Source organism: Cervus canadensis, chromosome 31, assembly GCF_019320065.1.
Source record: "Cervus canadensis isolate Bull #8, Minnesota chromosome 31, ASM1932006v1, whole genome shotgun sequence".
Lineage (NCBI taxonomy): Eukaryota > Metazoa > Chordata > Mammalia > Artiodactyla > Cervidae > Cervus > Cervus canadensis.
Window position 1 is genome coordinate 1,205,013 of NC_057416.1, and position 13,567 is coordinate 1,218,579.

Genomic DNA, 13,567 nt, shown 5'->3' on the forward strand with positions numbered 1-13,567 from the left:
CGTGCAGTCCTGCAGCCCGTGCCGTCGTGCCGGCTTCTCCCACCCGACAGGTCTTTAAGGCTCACCTGAACTGTGGCCCGCGGCCGCCGCCTCTGCTGTTACGGCTAGCTAGTACTCCACCATGTGGCTGCAGCCCTGGTAACTTCTCCCGCACCTGACCGACGTTTGTTTCCACTTTGGGGCTCTTATGATGAATCCTGCACAGGTCTCTCTGTGGACGGTTACCTTCATTTGTCCCGGACCTGGGGGTCGAGCTGCCGGGTCTCTTGGGAGTATCACATGTGACCTTCTGGGGAGCTCCCAGACTGTTTTTAAACTAGCTAAACATCCTCTACTACTTAATAACACGCATTTTCAATGTATCCTATATTGTGCAATGTATATAAATATGCATGTTTGTGTAAAATGTGTCCCTTATTTTAAATTTTTCAGGTTCATATTTACAGCCGTTGCTTTAATCTCTGAAGGCTTACAGGCACATCACTTTGTAAAGAGAGCAGATTTTTTTCATGATACATTTATTTCCATTGATGTTGACAGAGTGTCATAACATGGAAGATAAATAATGGGAGCTTTTCCTTAATACTCATCATTCTTTCTGATATTTTAATCTCTCTGGTCTCCTTACAGTGGAATCTAGTTCATAATCCTGTGTGCAGTGTTGCCGCTTTTTCCTCAAAATACAATTCAAAAGTTGAACTATAAAGTAGTTTGAATGGGAAAAAAGATGCTTGGAAAGACACCAGATCTCTTTAAATATATCATTCGGGAACCTGAATTCTATTGAAGCATATGTGCTGCCTTTTGGCGGACCCGGGGGGACCCTGGTGTCCCTCGCAGACGCTGTCATCTGTGACCGTCCGGGTGTGGCGTCAGCTGCCGCTGGGAGAACTTGGCATCCAGGAGGCACAGCTTCATCATCGCTCAGTGGGCTTAGAGGGCCCTGAAGCCAACAACGGACTCTTTTAATAGCAGAAGGGACATGTATGAGAAAACACAGGAGGGTCTCGCAGCAGGAAAGACCTCCCTTAGAGCCGCTTTAGTGAAGCTGGTCCCTGCCAGCCCCCGTGCACACACCTCTGGCTGACACCCCCGGGCTGACACGTGGCCTTGCAACCCTGGGAATGAGGAGGGGCGGCCACGCTTCCGGTCGCGTGGATCTGCTCCGGGACAGGGGCCTTCACCCCGGGAACGGGGGCTGCGTCTCATTGGTGGAGTGAGGGTGGTGAGCCCTTTCCCAGCTCCAGGGGGTCTGACAAAGGACACAGCTGAGGTGCATGGTGCTATGGGGGGAGTCGGCCTGTGCCTCTCAGCAGTGAGGTCTCTAAACAAACAACCACTGAAGCACTGGGGCGGGTGAGCCAAACAGAGGACAGAGGCCACACCTGAACCCAGTGCGGCAACAAGGCGCGCCGGGCGGCAGCCGTGCAGAGCCAGCCCTGCCGCAGAGCACGGCCATGGCCTCCGCAGCGCGCCCCTGCTGTTGGTCTGTTAGGACACGCGTCTGTGAGTTCACTGTGTCTGCCGGGCGTGTGCGCGGATGCACCCAGGCTGGCTGCCTGAGGACTACAGGCGCTGCTCCACGTAATCAGACCAGCACACATGGGGAGAGAGACTGACGGGGACTGCAGTGTCGCCAAGGTGTTAATTCTCCGCAGACCAAGGTGTCGATGCAGGGCAGCCTCCGTTTTTAGAGAAACTGACAGGAAGAAAACGCTGAGGGTCTTAAAAGAGCTGAAACAGTCTTGACAGAGAAGAGCCAAGTTGGGCCAGCCGCTCCGGCCACTTCTCTCCCGGGCCCAGCGTCCCTGCAGGGGTCCCTGCTGCCGCTCAGGAAAGCAGTGTTTAGAAACCAAGGTCCAGCCCCGCGTGTGCTCACTACTGGTTCCCTTAGCAGCACAGAGAGCTAGCACACACACATATCTACAGTCGTTTATTTTGTTTATCCACTGGCATGTGTACGGTGCTAAACATGGATTCACTCCCATGTCTCTAACTATAATCTTGTATTGCATGGTTCATTCTAGCTTTCCCCCACCCCTTGATTATTTGTACAAGATACGCTTAAATTTCCTTTGAGACTTCCTCTCTGAGCCAATCTGGAAGACTGTTGTTTAACTTTCACATATTTGGGGATTTTCCAGAAATTCTTCTGTTATTGATTTCTAGTTTTATTTATTTTGGTCCAAGAACATACTTTGTATGATTTCTGTTCTTTTGAATGTGTTAAGGTTTGTTCTGTGGCCCAGAATATAGTCTATCTTGGTGAATGCCCACTTGATGCTCACCTGAGGAAAATGTGGATGATGCTGTGTGTTTGGAGGCTGTCTGCTCTTAAGACAGGGATATTGGTGTCAGAATAGACCAGCGTTGTTTTAGCCTCAGCACTGCTGATACTTGGGGCCAGAAAATTCTTTTTGGTTAACAGGCAGCTATGTACTATATAATTTTAGTAGCATCTCTGATCTGTAAATTGTCACCCTGCTTATTTAACTTATATGCAGAGTACATCATGAGAAACACTGGGTTGAAAGAAGCACAAGCTGAAATCAAGATTTCCAGGAGAAATATCAATAACCTCAGATATGCAGATGACACCACCCTTATGGCAGAAAGTGAAAAGGAACTAAAAAGCCTCTTGATGAAAGTGAAAGAGGAGAGTGAAAAAGTTGGCTTAACGCTCAACATTCAGAAAACTAAGATCATGGCATCCAGTCCTATCACTTCATGGGAAATAGATGGGGAAACAGTGTCAGACTTTATTTTGGGGGGCTCCAAAATCACTGCAGATGGTGATTGCAGCCATGCAATTAAAAGACGCTTACTCCTTGGAAGGAAAGTTATGACCAACCTAGACAGCATATTAAAAAGCAGAGACATTTCTTTGCCAACAAAGGTCTGTCTAGTCAAGGCTATGGGTTTTCCAGTGGTCATGTATGGATGTGAGAGTTGGACTGTGAAGAAAGTGGAGTGTCGAAGAATTGATGCTTTTGAACTGTGGTGTTGGAGAAGACTCTTGTGAGTCTCTTGGACTGTAAGGAGATCCAACCAGTCCATCCTAGGGGAGATCAGTCCTGGGTGTTCTTTGGAAGGACTGATGCTGAAGCTGAAACTCCAATACTTTGGCCACCTGATGCAAAGAGCTGACTCACTGGAAAAGACCCTGATGCTAGGAGGGATTGGGGGCAGGAGGAGAAGGGGATGACAGAGGATGAGATGGTTGGATGGCATCACCAACTTGATGGACATGAGTTTGAATAAACTCTGGGAGTTGGTGATGGACAGGGAGGCCTGGCGTGCTGCGATTCATGGGATTGCAAAGATTCGGACACAACTGAGCAACTGAACTGAACTGACTGAACTGGTCTCTGCTCACCAGGCTCCCATCCCCAAGCTGTGACAACAGAATATCTCCAAGTGTCTCCAGTGGTCCCTTGGGGGTGAAACCTCTCGGGTTAAAGAAAACTCAAATAGAATAAATCGATGTGACTGAAGAGTGACTCTTGCCATCTAAATTTAAAATGTCTGCTCATCAAAACACTCCCAACAAGTAGGGGACCAGGCAAGTCACAAAGTGAAGGAAAATACTTGAAATGAATATCTGACAAAGGATTTGAGTACAGAATATATAAAGAACTCCCACAAAACAAAACTAGAAATAACCCGGTTAAAAATGCGGGGGTAGGTGAAAAGTCTCTTCACAAAAGAAGATGTACAAATGACCAATCATCACGTCGTGACTCATCCAGGAGGAGACACAACTTCAGCTTCAGTCACGGGCTCAGCTTAAGCAGAGTGGCGACCCAGCACACTGAGGGTGTGTGTGGGGTTACAGAGGAGGAGGCCCAGAGCCATCACCTGGACAGCCCACAGATACCGCCTGTCTCGTCTGTAACCACCAGTGGTGTTTGGTTTTCTGTTCTGCGATTTCTATTTCAGAAAAAACACTATGCTTTATGATGACTTCACCTAGGTTTGCTCTTTTCCAAGAAAATTAAACTTTTGAAATGTTTTGTTCAGACAGATCTCACATGGAAAGGTGGGGGCCGCATCAGGGACCCCTGATCCCGTCAGCCCCCCGGGGTGTGCCCTGAGACTCCTCTACCAAACTTCACAGACGAACCTGGGCCGCGGGTCCCGCCCCCCACCCAGGCCTCCTGAGGGTGGGCTGAGCAGAGCACTGGGGGCAGTGACCAGGGGCTCTGTGCCCTCCCCTCCTGAGGGAGGACTCAGCACAGCACTGTGGGCAGTGACCAGGGGCTCTGCGTCTGCCCCCCCACCCCTCCTGAGGGAGGACTCAGCACAGCACTGTGGGCAGTGACCAGGGGCTCTGCATCTGCCCCCCCCCGAGGGAGGACTCAGCACAGCACTGTGGGCAGTGACCAGGGGCTCTGCATCTGCCCCCCCTCCTGAGGGAGGACTCAGCACAGCACTGTGGGCAGTGACCAGGGGCTCTGCATCTGCCCCCCCTCCTGAGGAAGGACTCAGCACAGCACTGTGGGCAGTGACCAGGGGCTCTGCATCTGCCCCCCCCCGAGGGAGTACTCAGCACAGCACTGTGGGCAGTGACCAGGGGCTGTGCATCTGCCCCCCCTCCTGAGGGAGGACTCAGCACAGCACTGTGGGCAGTGACCAGGGGCTCGTGCCCCCCCACCTCCTGAGGGACTCTGTGGGCAGTGACTCTGTGTCTGCCCCCCCCCTGAGGGAGGACTCAGCACAGCACTGTGGGCAGTGACCAGGGGCTCTGTGTCTGCCCCCCCCCTGAGGGAGGACTCAGCACAGCACTGTGGGCTGACCAGGGTGGGCACCAGGGGCTCTGTGTCTGACCCCAGCCCAGCACTGTGGGGACTCAGCACAGCACTGTGGGCAGTGACCAGGGGCTGTGTCTGCCCCCCCTCCTGAGGGAGGACTCAGCACAGCACTGTGGGCAGTGACCAGGGGCTCTGCGTCTGCCCCCCCCCTCCTGAGGGAGGACTCAGCACAGCACTGTGGGCAGTGACCAGGGGCTCTGTGTCTGCCCCCCCCCTGAGGGAGGACTCAGCACAGCACTGTGGGCAGTGACCAGGGGCTCTGTGTCTGCCCCCCCCCTCCTGAGGGAGGACTCAGCACAGCACTGTGGGCAGTGACCAGGGGCTCTGTGTCTGCCCCCCCCTCCTGAGGGAGGACTCAGCACAGCACTGTGGGCAGTGACCAGGGGCTCTGTGTCTGCCCCCCTCCTGAGGGAGGACTCAGCACAGCACTGTGGGCAGTGACCAGGGGCTCTGTGTCTGCCCCCCCCCCCTCCTGAGGGAGGACTCAGCACAGCACTGTGGGCAGTGACCAGGGGCTCTGCGTCTGCCCCCCCACCTCCTGCCTACCCTCTGAGCGCCCGTCTCCACAGTGAGGCACTGGCAGTGCTTTCTTGTGCTTGTGGCATCAAGTCTAGACTCCAGAGGGGGCTGCACAGTCCCCACTGGTCTTTTCCGGAAGCTTCTCCACAGCCCACGTCTTCCCACGGCCCCTCCATCCACCCTTGTGCACTCAGACCATCTGTGATCCCGTCGGCGTTCCGACCATTTGGCCCACACGCGCCTCTGTCGTAGTAGTGCCAGATTTAAGAAAGACAAACAGTGACGTCTGACTTCCAGATGGACAGTCAGATGGAACACAGGACAGATGTGTTCCTTCAGCCTAAGGGACACATTTGGGACCCTGCTGGGAGCACACTGCTCGTGAGGGTTACTTGCTGCTCCTCTGAACTCCACGTTTATCAGGGTACCCCGTGTATCTATCTGACATCAGCGCCTGGCAGCATTCTGGGCACCTGCTGGAGAAAGTCTGCAGAATTTACCAGAAGGCACACAGGCCTCTCCCCGCAGCGCTGCTGGTTAGAAGAGGAACGCCGTGAGGAGCAGACCCAGAGCAGCAGGTCTGGCAGTCCGGACGCACGAGGGCACGTGCCGGGTGGGCGGGCGGCTCTGTCCCGAAGCCCGCGACAGTACCCCTCCTCTCGGCCTCCAGCCCACGGCCCCCCCGCCTTCCAGTCACACGGGGAACCGATTCTGAGCCTGACGCCGGCTTTCTGTCATCATCGGGAGGCTCCTCAGGCCGGGAGGTTTCAGCTGTCCCCAGAGAGAAGGTCCCCGGGGGCGGTGGCACTTCTAGGCTCCGAGCGCCCAGCCCTGGATGGGGTGAACACAAGCACACCTTCTCCGGTGGCTGCAGTTAAAGCTTAGTCTGAATATCTCCATATTTACACAGTCTCATTACGGAAATAATCTGGAAAAAGCACTTTCCCGACTGTCCCCAGGTCTGTGAACTGCAGGGCTCCCTGGCCTGCAGGGTGTGTTGGAGGATGCCAAGCCACCCTAATCAAGTGGGGCTGAAGTTGGGGACCAGACCTTTGCAACCTCTGTTCTCTGACTCAACTGCCCAGATCTTGGGGCAGAAAGCATGAGTTTTGGAGCCGGCTGCCTGGGCTCTGCGTTCGCTCTGGGGGTGCCTAGGCGAGGTGGCTCCCCATTTGCAGTGAGGCCCAAGCGTGTGGGGTCCCTGCGAGGACTGACGGGCTGGTACAGGGTGCTTCCAGGGGCCAGCGTGACAGTGCGTCATGGATGTTCGATGTCTGGAGTCTGTGTGTGAAAGAAAACCTGTGGTTGGCTTCCTGTAGTGGCAGCTCGTCTCTCAGTGGCTGCCCAGTGCTGGAATAAAGAGGAGGTCGTGAGTTAGAAGACACATCTGAACGCAGAATCACAAACACAGACCCGTGTGTGGGTGCCACCCAGCCATAGTTTTGAGTCACCCCGCTCACAGTGCCAGACTCTGGGCTGGAAATCTGGATACAGAGATAAAGAAGACACAGCCGTGCTTTTACAGATGCTGAGAACTTAAATGTGAGAATGTTGAATCAGCAAACAGTGGTGTTAATCAGAAGGGAAAGCTCTTCAAATGAAAGTAAGATAAAAGTGCTAACTGGTAGAAACTGGAGTGTGCAGACCCCTGTCCAGACCCGGGCCCAAGCAGCATAGGTGACAAGGAGTCTGGCAGAGACCTGGACTCTTTACGGGCCAGGGTCAGGGCAGCCCCAGTCTCATTTCTCTCCCATTTCCTTTCCTTTTCTCTTCTCTTCTCTTCTTTTTCGGTCTGTTTTAAGTGGAAAGAAGGGATATAAGAGCTGGAATATGTTATATATCTAGTTTTAAAACAAAGTTATCAATATAATAATTTATAAATTGTATTCTAAAAGTGAAAGTGAAGTCGCTCAGTCATGTCCAACTCTTTGTGACCCCATGGACTGTAGCCCACCAGGGTCCTCCGTCCATGGGATTCTCCAAGCAAGAATACTGGAGTGGGTTGCCATTTCCTTCTCCAGGGGATCTTCCCGACCCAGAGATCGAACCCAGGTCTCCCGCATTGCAGGCAGATGCTTTAACCTCTGAGCCATTAGTATCTAAAAGTACATACTATTAACATTACCTGAAATAATGACCTTAAAATAAATGAGCTTCCTTAATCTGAATTTAACAGCAAGCCAGTTTTCCCTCTGCTACCCCATTTCTAAAGAAGTAAATCACCGAGAAATCAATTTACATCAAGGGCTTACTTTAAAAAGCAGGGAACATACTGTAGTCAAGACATGGAGTCAAAATTAGCAACCTAATTTTTATACACAGGCCTGTGCAATTATCCTAGTTAACTGTCTCATTGTGATCCACAGTAGGAAAGAAGAATAACTCCATTATTTCTGTCCACATTATTCCAGCTTGGGGGTCAAATAAAATGCAGTCTGTCTTGATTGTGGAAAGACTGTCACCAGACCTGAAAGGAGCTCGATTTAGCCAGAAGCGTCAACCCAGCTGAACCCTCTCTCTGCCAGACATCCTCAGGGTTTCCCCCATGCTTTCAAGATTTTGCAAAAAACAAGGAGGGAGACTAGAGGAAATTGATTGTTAAGGCTGTTTGGAAGGAAATGACCATTATGATGATAATATGGATTTGAGTTTTCAGTCTGCTCTCTGCTTCTATTGCATAATCTGGACAACTTCACATAAGTTAAAACGGCTGGCAAACCTTTGATATTTTTTCTTCTATTTTTCTGAGTGTGTAAAGGTGCCAAAAGCTACCCTGACCTTTATGAGACTCTCATGGACTTCTGAGTCCAGCTTGCTCTTAGGCTGTGTGAGTTATCCATGCTTTCAGGGTTAGGTTTCTTCCTATGTGGAATGATCCTGATTTCACTACCTGATCATAAAAAGTCAGGTTTCGAAGCAAGTCTGTAAGTAGCCTGTCCCTTTGGTGCTGATGAACCCACATCCGTGAGCATGTCTGTCAGGAATGTTTCCATGCGGAGACGTCCACCACGGGACAGGGTTTGGTAGCGGCCCCGGGCACCGGCACACGTGGTCCCTGTAGCGATGCTCACGAGGCCTCTGTCTTCTCTCTTTCTCTCCTGTAGCCAGAGCTACCTGCAAGCTGCCAGCGACGGGCCTGCCAGCCACGGGCTGGACCCCTCTGCCAACTACAACTCCCCGAAGTTCCGCTCCCGGAACCAGAGCTACATGCGCGCTGTCAGCACCCTCAGCCAGGCCAGCTGCGTGAGCCAGGTGGGGCCCTCCCCTCCCGGTCAGCCCCCTCCTGCAGAGTCCCAGCCGGGAGTGCTCCTGGGCCACCTCACTTGGGAGCTCCGTGGGTGTGACGGGGCCTTTGTGACCCTGGGAGTGGTTCCCACTCCCAGCTCCTCTGAGCAGGGCTGATGGGAGCGTCCGCCACGTCCCCCCACCACCCCTCATGGAGCAGCCTCCTTCCCTGGGCCAGGCCCCCCACGCGGAGGGTCTGAATCCCACCCGAGGGGACACACAGGGCCCCGCAGCACCAGCCCCCACAGAGGCCGCTGTTTCCCCTGACAGACTGTCCCCGCAGCTGCAGGCGAGCCGGCAGGTCGCGCCCTGCCTTGTTCTCTGAGGACGAGGGCAGCAGGTGGTCCAGTCCGCCCCAGCTCTGCCGCCTGAGGAAGGGGCCCGTGGGAGGGGGACCCGCAGAGGGGCGCTCAGGGACCTCTCCCCGCCCCCCGCACCCTCACCACCACTGTGCTCACAACCCAGCCTGGCTGCCGACGGTTCTGGACCCGGCGCCGCCAGGCATGAGGGCGCCGCAGTGGGCCAGCTGTCTGGACAGGCGGCCGGGAGGGGCTCCACCTGGTCTCTGCTCGCCTTCCTGCCGTGGCTGCCTTGCTGAGGCCTCCGCGGCCACATCCTGGTTCCTGCCAGTCTCTGTGTGCCCCGTCCACGCACCATCCAGATAGTTCTGACGGCTGGTCCGTTTGCCCAGGACCCCAGGCGCTTTGCTGGGCGTGCAGGGAGGGGGACACCCCACCGCCCCCACAGAAGCGGCGTCCGCCTTCCCCCACGGCCAAGCCTGCCACCCGCTCCTCCTGCCTTCTCGCTGTCCTCGCAAAGCCGTGTCCGTGTGAGGGTACCTTCTTTCTGTCATGCATCCTTCCTCTTTTCACTGTGGTAAAATATACATAAAATCCACAATATTTACCATCTTAACCATCTTCCAGTGTACATCTCGTGGCGTTTGGCACGTCACACTGTTGGGCAACCAGCCCCACCATCATCTCCAGAGCGCTCTCATCTTCCCAAACTGAAGCTGTCCCCACGAAACGCTGACCCCCGCCCCGCCGCCCCCTCTGTCTCCTCGCGGGACCTCACAGGAGCGACTCACACAGCGTCCCTCCTCTGTGTCAGCCCTGCTCCGCTTTCCTCCGTGCGGTCGCCTGTGTCCCCTCTAGAACGTTCCCTCAGAGGGAACGTGCGTCCCCTCTAAGGCTGAGCAGCGCGCTGTGTGGATGGCCCGCATATGAGCCCGCCATCTGTCGGCAGACACTGTCGCTTCCCCCTTGGCTGCTGTGAGTGACGCTGTGTGAACACGGGTGTGCGAGCGTCTGTCCGTGTCTCCGCTTCCAGTGGTCGTGTTGCACACCCCGTTCCTGCGGGTGCAGCTGTGAGCTCCCGAGGAACCTCCGAGCCGGTTCCCGCAGCGGCTGCCCCGTTTTCCAGCACCGGCAGCTGCATCCAGGGTCCCGGGCCCTCCCCCAGCCGCCGCCTCGCTCTGCAAGCGCCCCCGTCCTGACCCTGGGAAACCCGCCCTCAGCGGGTATCGGGCTCTCTGCCACCAGGAGCCACGTTCCTCACCATCTTCTGGTTTTCTCTGGTATCTCGAAGCCCACGTCCTCCAGAAGCAGTTTAAGTGCTTTCCTGCGCTTGCAGTTCACTAGAGAAGCCAGCACTTCAGCCCACACTGATTATGTACCCCATTGACTTTGCATCCTCCCGGGACACCTCACGTCAGGCTGAGCTGCAGTTTGAGTTGCAGAGCAAAATGCCCACTTTTCCAAATCTCCCTCGAGCGAGTCAGAGAAAAGGCCATTTCAGTTCCAGTCTAGACCAGCTGAGTTCCTTCTCACCTGCGTATTTGTTTGGGGGAAAACTCCCCCTCGTTTGAAGGGCCTTGCTGGCCAGCTTTGTGGCTGGAAGCACTGGCCGAGCAGTCCTTGCTGAATGCCCACCCCTGAATGCCCAGAATGTACATGCAAGGGTGATGGCACCTCTTCCAGAGGAAGAAAGGCGCTGGGCCTGTGGGTTTGCAGAGAAGGAGGACCCACCGAGACCCCGTGTTGGGACTGGCGGGCGCAGGCGACCCCACATGGTTTCTGGCCTCTTCGGGTTGTCTGACGCGGATCTCTGATGTAAATGGTGTGAAAAAGCCTGAGACTTTCTGATATAGTTCCACATAAGGGAAAACCTGGATGAGAAGGAGTCTGTACTCCGGGAAAGGCCATACTTCGAGCCAGAGTGAGAGTGTGTGGGATGTGTTTCCCTCAATAGGCAGCGAGGTGACCTGCTGGGCTGTCGGCGTCTGTCTTTGCCCGAACTCGCCTGCCCCTTTCCGGCATCAGACACCCTGAAACCACTCGCGTGGGGCAGTCGCCCGGGAGTGTTTCTCTGCTCTTTTCTGCCTGAATGACTCCGGGCCAGCAGTCCTGCCTGCAGGCCCCCTCAGCACCTTCCTCCCGGGCTGTGCTCACTGGGATTTGTCCAGTGAGTGGAGTGCTCGTGAATAATCTCAGGTGTTAATGGAAGCAGGGAGCCAGGCCCAGGTCTGTGATTAGAGGTGGGCGGAAGCTGTCTTCTCTGATGAAGGGCAAATCCAATTCTTTACCTGCTTTAACTCTGTGAACAATTAGAGGGAAAGGATTGATCTGGTATTTAGAGCAATACTTTTCAAAATTTACCTGTCGACGTAGCAGGAGTGTTCAGGAAGCTGTGTGTCACGTTCCAGGGGTGGATTGAGTGACTCAGCTGGGCGCTGGGCTGAGACTGTGAGCCGGCCGTGGCCGCCATGAGGACGCTGGCTGCAGGCGTGGCTGGGGTGCTGGGGGCAGTCGGGGTTCCGAAGGCAGAGGCCCCCTGCACAGGGGTGGCAGGGAGACCCGCCCAGGTTTCCGGGCCCCTCCGTGAACCCCAGGCAGGGACCCAGCAGGTCGCCCGGGAGAACCATCTTGGCTTCTGCCTGAGCCCTGATTCCACCCGGACCTCTGGCCCTCCACATCAGCGTCCCCACGGGCATCTCCTGACCCGCTTGCCTGTCAGCATGAGGTGCCCCGGGAGGCGAGGGGGTGGGGAGGAGCCACCTGTCCAGGTCCCCAGGAACCCAGGCCTGGGAGCGGCTGCAGCTCACGGGCCCAACTGGGAATCCTCGTTCCTACAGTCCCCACGCCCCCCACCCCCGCCCCAGGCTCTTCAGCCTGCTCTGTGTCCCGCTACTGAGTTTCCGCTTAAACCCCTAGAGGTGGCTCCCGGGAGGCCCCAGAAACCTCAGGAAACCACACTCGGCAAGGACGGCACACGGAGGCCCTCCGCTCACCCGCAGTCAGGTGACCACGGCCCTCAGGACCCTCGCTCTCCAAGGCCCAGTCATTCGTTTCATAACACAGGGTCCCAGGGCGACTGTCCACCCAGAAATGAAATGCCAGGCTTGAGAATAACGCCTTTACCTGCTGAACCGCCAATCTCAGGGCGGGCACTGCCGGCCCACGCTGAAGGAGGGGAGGGGCCCAGCGGAGTGTGGGCGGCACGCCTGCAGCGTGAGAGACTGAGGCGCCTCTGGGACACGGGCTGGGGCCGCCTCCGGGGATGCGGGGGCAAGCTCGAGGCTGAGCAGGGGTCCGTCTCCTCAGCCCGGGGCGCTGAGCTGAGTGGAAGCAGAGAGAGCCGCGCCCGTGGGTCTTGGTGAGCATAGCATCCTTACCTGGCTTGTCTGAGCTGGAAACAGCCTGGGCCGTGAAAACGGAAAAAGAGGGAGGACGAATACCTTGCACGGTGTGCTAACCTTTAACCTCGCTGTTCCTCTTGACCTCAGTGGTAACTGCCAGTTGCACTTTAAAGCTCTGCCTCGGGGTCTGTAGACTTTCCAGGGCACAGTGGGAATTGGTGGTTTTTCTCAGTGTTCCCCAAGCTTAATGGCCCCCAGTGTGCCGACTTCAAATTAATCAAGCTGTGCATGGCAGGCGGTGAGTGCCGATGGGGGAGCTCTGCGCGCTTCTCCGTTGGCGCGTGGCTGTGGCGCCTGGCCGGGCCGAGCCATCAGCCGCGCTATCACTCTTGCAGATGAGCGAGGCTGAGGTCAACGGGCAGTTCGAGTCGGTGTGCGAGTCGGTCTTCAGCGAAGTGGAGTCTCAGGCCATGGACGCGCTGGACCTTCCGGGATGCTTCCGGACACGGAGCCACAGCTACCTGCGCGCCATTCAAGCGGGCTACTCCCAGGACGATGAGTGCCTGCCCCTGACCATCCCCGCTGACGCCGCCTCCACCATCAGGCCCACAGGTAAGGGACGCCCTCTGACCCCCACCCCAAACGGATAGGTGTGGGGCACCTCTGTCCTTGCCGACTGGGGTGAGTTCTCGCCAAACATCTGGAAATTTTCCAGCTTACGTTGGTGACACAGAGCTGTTTGCAGTGGTGTTTTGAAATGTTTCTTTCCTGGATCACTTTTCTTTTTCTTAGGATGAAATCTATCGATTGTCACGGTTCCTTATAACAGTCAAGTAGAGTTTTCATAAAGTTTTGTATATGAAAAACAATGATGTTTTGGAGGTGATGGCGTTTTAAATACCGAAGTTGAATAGACGGCAGTAAAGCCTCAGCTGACAGGCAGTGACCTGGGGTCCTCACTGCAGACCCAGCCCGAGTCTGCACAGGCAGATCCGTCAACACGATTCCTGCCGCAGAGCAGACCATTCACGGAACTGAAGGTCACAGTCTCCTTCAGTTCTTAGAGAAAGCTAAGAAAAATCTGATAATTTATCACCTAAGCTAAGCATCACTGTCTCACGTTTCTGTGCACTGTGCTAGTTTACGTAGCACCATGAGTAAACACGGCCCGGAGAAGCCCACGAAGCAGCCAGCGATCAGAGTCGCCGAGCGACGTGTGGTGGGAAGAGCGTGGGGTTTGGACCCGTCGGGGCTGGGGCGGGGCTGGTTCTGAGCAGGGCTGGAGAGAAGTGGCCCCAGTTATTGACGGCTC

The 13,567-nt window shown here is 55.5% G+C and overlaps 1 protein-coding gene across 1 annotated transcript in view; it reads left to right on the top strand.

Annotated features, from left to right (window-relative positions):
• DLGAP2 (DLG associated protein 2) overlaps positions 1-13,567 on the top strand; it is a 590,155-nt gene that overhangs the window by 530,157 nt on the left and 46,431 nt on the right. Inside the window, exons 7-8 of the mRNA XM_043454559.1 lie at positions 8,435-8,582; positions 12,651-12,867. Of these exons, the coding sequence (XP_043310494.1) occupies positions 8,435-8,582; positions 12,651-12,867 (365 nt within the window). The remainder of the gene's footprint in view (positions 1-8,434; positions 8,583-12,650; positions 12,868-13,567) is intronic.